This window comes from Monopterus albus, unplaced genomic scaffold (genome assembly GCF_001952655.1).
Source record: "Monopterus albus unplaced genomic scaffold, M_albus_1.0 scaffold53.1, whole genome shotgun sequence".
Taxonomy (NCBI): Eukaryota; Metazoa; Chordata; class Actinopteri; order Synbranchiformes; family Synbranchidae; genus Monopterus; species Monopterus albus.
In genome coordinates this window covers 1,458,369-1,464,682 of record NW_018127933.1, presented here as the reverse complement: position 1 = coordinate 1,464,682, position 6,314 = coordinate 1,458,369, and the positions used below count along the sequence as shown (strand labels likewise).

At 43.5% G+C, this 6,314-nt stretch overlaps 1 protein-coding gene across 1 annotated transcript in view; it reads left to right on the top strand.

Annotated features, from left to right (window-relative positions):
* The window catches only part of LOC109961227 (interferon regulatory factor 4), a 6,382-nt gene extending 305 nt beyond the window's left edge, over window positions 1-6,077 (top strand). The window contains exons 2-9 of the mRNA XM_020601901.1: window positions 72-271; window positions 925-1,111; window positions 1,399-1,475; window positions 2,232-2,370; window positions 2,475-2,576; window positions 4,000-4,377; window positions 5,504-5,616; window positions 5,885-6,077. Coding sequence (XP_020457557.1) covers window positions 74-271; window positions 925-1,111; window positions 1,399-1,475; window positions 2,232-2,370; window positions 2,475-2,576; window positions 4,000-4,377; window positions 5,504-5,616; window positions 5,885-6,046 — 1,356 coding nt within the window. The 5' untranslated portion in view covers window positions 72-73 and the 3' untranslated portion in view covers window positions 6,047-6,077. The remainder of the gene's footprint in view (window positions 1-71; window positions 272-924; window positions 1,112-1,398; window positions 1,476-2,231; window positions 2,371-2,474; window positions 2,577-3,999; window positions 4,378-5,503; window positions 5,617-5,884) is intronic.
* Window positions 6,078-6,314: the final 237 nt, after the last annotated feature.

Sequence of the window (6,314 nt, the reverse complement as noted above, 5' to 3'; positions counted from 1 at the left end):
ATAACAGAATAAAGTATTGCACCAGAACATAGAACCTAACGGTGGGGTTGTTGCGCGCATCTGTTGGGCAGAGATGAACCCTGAGGTGGATTACGGAGGCTCCGGAAGCAGCGGGAACGGAAAGCTGCGCCAGTGGCTCATCGACCAGGTGGACTGCGGGAAATATCCCGGGCTGGTGTGGGAGAACGACGAGAGGACCATCTTCAGGATACCATGGAAACACGCCGGGAAGCAGGACTACAACCGGGATGAGGATGCCGCGCTTTTCAAGGTAAGAAACCTGCGCCGTTCGGTGTTCAGCCAGAATAAAAGATGCGACTTTCAGAATAAAAGTAATGTACAAAGTGGGAAAAAGTCGTTTCCAGTTCTTTTAGCAATAGGAAATGATTTAAAGGAAGAATATGAGAAATAAAACAGTTGTTATATGTTTTAACGATGTTTTTTGACACCGTATTCATAACCCAGGCTATACAAGATTAATAATCATCGAGTCTGACTTATACGTTTTAATGCATCGTGTAACGTAACAATATGGGCTGGGCTGCGACAACCGCTCATTTTAAGTGAATCTACAGAACAGGCCTATGTCTTCATTAATTATTTGTAAATAGTAGCTAGGGTATAAAAATGCGGAAAAAGCACTGAGAGCCAGGAGACTTCTTTAAAACCATTGTTTTGTCCAAGCAGCAAAAGCATGGCATCTTTACAGAAGAAGCCGGAGGTTGCAAACCTTTGGCATTTTCCCTGTCAGAATATATTTATATGATGAACAACATTGCTGCAGATTAATTTTCTGTCTGATGATTCTCCATGCCTTGGAAAGATGTCTCCACCTTACTCTGCAGTGCAGTGAGTGGAGACTCTGATCCTCTCAGGCAAAACGATAACAGCCTAGATCAAGTTTTACTGGTGACTTGTCTGCAGGCCTGGGCGCTGTTTAAAGGCAAGTTTCGTGAGGGGATCGACAAGCCAGACCCGCCGACCTGGAAGACGCGCCTCCGCTGCGCCCTCAACAAGAGCAACGACTTTGAGGAACTTGTGGAGAGAAGCCAGCTGGACATCTCGGACCCGTACAAAGTCTACCGCATCATCCCCGAGGGCGCCAAGAAAAGTCAGTACCACGTCAAACATCTCATGATACAGCTTTTAAAATATTGCCTGTAGCACAAATTAGGTGCATTTTAACTTAGGCTATTTGTCATTAACAGTTGTTAAAGTCAACTTTTATCAGCCAGCTTTGGAAACTCTCTGAACGCTACCTGTATGTGACTGATAAAGGTCACTGATGTCTCATTGCAGTGAGAAACGTTTGAAGAGTCAAACACCCAAACCCACTTAAGGTCATGGACTTATTTGTTAAAAGTAAATGTTTTAAGCAAACCCTTCTGTTGCATTTAGGACCCCGACAGGAGGACAGTCCTATCAGTCCAATGAGCTATCAGGTGCCCTCCTCCTACCCTGCCCTGCAGACTCAGGTGATTTTCATACACATGAAAATGAGTGGGGTGGACTCAAGGAAGCTGTGCAGCAGAGGCACTAGATGAGAAAACACTGTGCATGCATGAGTCACCTCAGATGCTACATGAGTATGAATGCTGAACTTTAAGTATTTGTGGATCTTTGATGACTGAGATTTAAAGGTGATGAAGATGTGAAATGTGTGAGAACCATGTCAGAAACTAATCATTTCTGGCAACATATAGCATTATCATTTAGGTGTCATGTGTGTTTGTACCAGGATATTACACAGAAGACTATACACACTCACTGTAATAAAATCTGAACCAATCATCAACTTTGTTAAGTTTGTTTGAAATACTTTACACTTTTTATTTATTTCATTTACTGACCCACATGCATTTTATATATATTTATTACTAAATATATATACAAAATGCCCTGCATGATGTTCTAAAAGCTGCTTCAAAGCCTCCTCCACTTTAACAGGAATATATTTCAGCTATATTTACTATATACTAAACTGCTTTTATAGATGTGCCAGTGGGGTCAAGGGAGTTCTGTAGGACAACTGTATTGAATATTAATATGTCTGCAACAGAAAGCTGCAGTTTACAGATTTTGACATGCGACACTATCATTTTATTCTGCTCTGCAGCTCACCTCATGGTTATGAAACATGAAAATCTGTCATGAGAACTGATATGAGAGGCATGAGAATACAATGTGCTCATGGTAACTTTGTGAGCTGAGCTGACTTTTTGTGCCCACAGATGCCACAGTACATGGCCCCAGTAGAATGTGGCTGGAGAGACTACTGCCAGGAGCAAGCCTCTCTGCCTGAGCTGCCCTTCACTCAGTGCCCCTGTCCGACCCGCAGCCTGCCCTGGCAGAGCGCATCCATAGAAAATGGTACGGCCGTCTCTTTTCATATACATGCATTAGCATCCTTGGCAGCTCTATTATTGCACATGTGCGTCTCTGCTTGTGTTGAGCTCTTGTGTATTCCTGTACAGGATACCAGCTCCGAGCTTCCATTTACTCGTATGGCCCCGCCGACAGCCAGCCTTCACCTTTCTCCCTGGATGCTAGCATCAGATCAGCGGAGGCGCTCCCAGGTACAAACAACACTTTCATTTCACTTTTTTCTTTGCACACTATGAAATCAGATGGAGGGCAAGTGTAGATCCACATGACTTCCTCAACTGACCTCTCTTGTTTAGCTGAGAGTGTAGTACACAGACAAAGCAGCCAATACATATTTACATAATGTGTATGTGTACACAGTGATGCTTTGTTTAGATACAGACATGTTATATTTAACTTTTACTGCCTACATTCAGGTAGACATCTTTAAAAAGTCTATTTCAAACTACTTGGATATTGGGAAAAGACTGAACTCTTTGCTAAGTTTGAAAAATATACAGATTGGCCCAGTGGGGGTGCTATATTCATGCTTCTTCCATTTCCTGTATGGCTCCGACTCACCAATTAGATCAAAACCGTAGGCTGGCATGTGGATACACCCATTATATCTACCCTGCTCAGTACCAGACAGACACAGGCAGAGAAAAAGCATCTGGTGAAGAATGTCAAACATGTAGCAGCCAAAGGGCCAGAGATGTCTTTCTGGAGTTGGTGGCGATTCGCCACGTGACTAGAAACATGATGAATGAATGCTAATGTTGGTCGGTGTCTGCTGGATGGTCAAACCTCCAGTTGTTTACTCACACATTAGACATGAAAATGTTACAAGGCTGGAGGTACAGTGGCTGTGCATCTGTTAGCTAGATTTGATTGTTTACTGCCCCCTACTGGACAGAAATCTATGAATGCAGCTTTAACGAAACTTGGAGGGATGGCGCTGTACGATGGCATTAAAAAAATCCAATGGTAAGACTGATGGAGGCACTAGGAGTGCTTCAGATTAAGTGCTATATAAATTATTTTGGCACTGCAGACACAACTTCACCATTATTTATGGCTGGTGTATGGAACATAAAGATGAACTACATAAAAACAAAACGACTAAATCGGCGGGTTTACCCGTTTGCTCTGCCCAGAGACCACACATTTTATAGAAACATGCAGCAGCAAATAGGCCAACACAATCATTTGCTCATTTCCATCTCAGATGTAATGTCATAACACACATAAATAGTTTGAGACCCAAGTGGCACCCTTGGTACAAGTACATTTAGGAAGTTTAAAGCTAAGCTGTTGCATGTCTGTTGAGCTAGGAGTAAAAACACCCCGGAGCTCAGCAGAACAGCCTGTGGTCCGTTTGTACTTTGGTAAACACTGCAGTCATTTCATGAAATCACTGGATGTTTTCAGTCATGATGGAGAAGCTTTAAGCAGAAAATGTTTTACATTCTTATTTGAAAAATGCAAACTCTTTGTGGATTATTTGATCTAGTAACACACTGCTACAAACAGTGCTAACATAATGTGAAGCAAAACAAAATCACAAACCTGAATCAGAATGGGAGAAAACTTATTCAGTGGCCTCTGACCTCTATCCTTTCCTCCTCCATCCAGACTTCCGCCTGCATGTGACTATATATTTCCGGGACACTGTGATGCAGGAGGTGACCACTTCCAGTCCAGAGGGCTGCCACATCACTCCATGCTCCCCAGAGGAGAAGCACTACCTGCCGCCTGGAGGTCCTGAGGTGGTCCCCCTGCCTGTGGACAGCCTCTCAGCCCAGAGGAGGGCAGATGAGTGTCCCCCGAGTCCCCCATCCACCCTGGAGAGGGGCGTGTTATTGTGGATGGGCGCAGATGGACTCTACGCTCGGCGGCTGTGTCAGAGCAGAGTGTACTGGCAGGGAGGACTGTCCCCATACGGAGACAAGCCCAACAAGCTGGAGCGAGAGGTCACCTGTAAGCTCCTCCACACACAGGACTACCTCACAGGTGAGACAGGTGATGCACGGCTGCAAATAACGATCAGTTTCAGAATCAATACACAATTGATGATCTGGAACATTTATTGCTTCTGGCATAATTCTACTCCAGGAAACAAGGCTTTCTTCAACACCAACTTTTGGCTGCCTTGCCTTCATAAGCATGGTGTATTGCAGAAGAGTTGTGTAAAACAGGAGATATATGATCAAAGAATCAGTCTGACCAGATGTTGGATGCCAGCTTTCAGTACTTGACCATTCAGGATGCAGGCACCGCTCTACAACTTATCGATTAATCAACTAATTGTCTCAGCTTTACACAAGAAAACGCTGGTAGGCTGAGAAACAGTACTAGCTAAGGCTTAACTCATGCCCAGTTTGTGCCTCTCCTTGCGTAACTTTACGTCCAACTTCCAAAAAATAAATGCATAGTAATCTATTGAAACCAAGTTGTATTATAACACTGCAGTTGTGCTTACTGCCATGATAAGATTTTCCTCACATTGTACAGAATGAGCGAGGAAATGTACCCATGTAAGTAGTGTCTGTATTCTGGCTAGCATCTTTGGATTAGGCAACAGGGTTTGAGTTTTCAAAGATCACAGTGTATTGATTTTTTTAGGTGAAACTGATGCTTAGTTCTGTCACTTAAATGTAAAGGTAATACATGAGAAGCACAAACTGGTGCTAAGCTTACAGTCATTCAGCAGTGATGACTATAGGTTTGTCTGTCTACACAAGGTGTCTTTCACAAAAAGCTACAGTTCATTTACTGTAAGTCTCAGTTTAATGCCATCTAAGAACAAAACCAAACAGAAACAAAAGCCCCCAAGAGTCAACATCACTTAACATCTGTGGTACACAAAAACCTTTAAGTAGTACTTCACTATGAGGTGTTAGTCACATGACTTCTACACATCCACATCATCCCGCCCACAAGAAGCCCCGGCTGTGTAAGACTGTCAGCTAATAGCATTTGCATACATGGTGTGACCAGGACTTTCCATTCGAATCATCCCAAAGGTCACAGCACTTCAAGTGAAATTCATCTGAATTCATTTGAATCTGCCTTTTCAGTTGGTTTTTAGAAATCAGAGCTAATAGTAATGCACTCCTATTTCTTTCCTGACAATCAGAGATCCAGAGTTACGGGCTCCATGGTCGGCTGCTGCCTCGTTTCCAGGTCCTGCTGAGTTTCGGGGATGAGTGTCTGGACCCACAGAGACAGAGACGGACTCTCACTGTCCAGGTGATGGCCCATCTACTTTCTCATTAAACTTATGTTTAATGAGCTCTACAGTACTTCATTTCTCCTCACAGTACTTCCTACCAATTCAGATTGCGAGATCTTGACTTCAGTAAAACCTAATATTTAGAAGGAAGTCAAATCAGTACAATGCCGTTTTTAGTCTTTAAAATATTAGTTTTGATGTTTGCATATTGGTTAGAGTTCATAGAAACTCAGTGGTGACAGTTTAACACCTTCCACTAACCTGTCTGGACTTCCTGTGCTGCAGGTGGAGCCACTGTTTGCCAGGCAGCTCCAATACTATGCCCAGCAGACGGGCAGCCATTTGTACCGCAGTTACGAGCACCCGGTTGTCACGGAGCACATAAACTCCTCTGAGGATTACCAGAGGGCCATCACACACCATCACAGCAGCAGCCTGCAGGAGTGAACTGTGTGGGTTCAAGTGACTGTTGAAACCTTCACGGTGCAGCAATGACCCTTCATACAGGAGACCAGGAAACAAAAGGACAAACCTGGACAGTATTGTACATGAAATGATGGACATTTAGAGAGTTACTGTTTGACCTGTAGCTCTGTGTGTGTGTGTGTGGGAGGGTGTGTGTGTGAAAAATGTGTCTTTTTCCTTACTATGCAAAAGAAACTGACAGCTTCGGTGATTGTACTAAGTTAAAATTCTATGGCCTATAACAACAGTT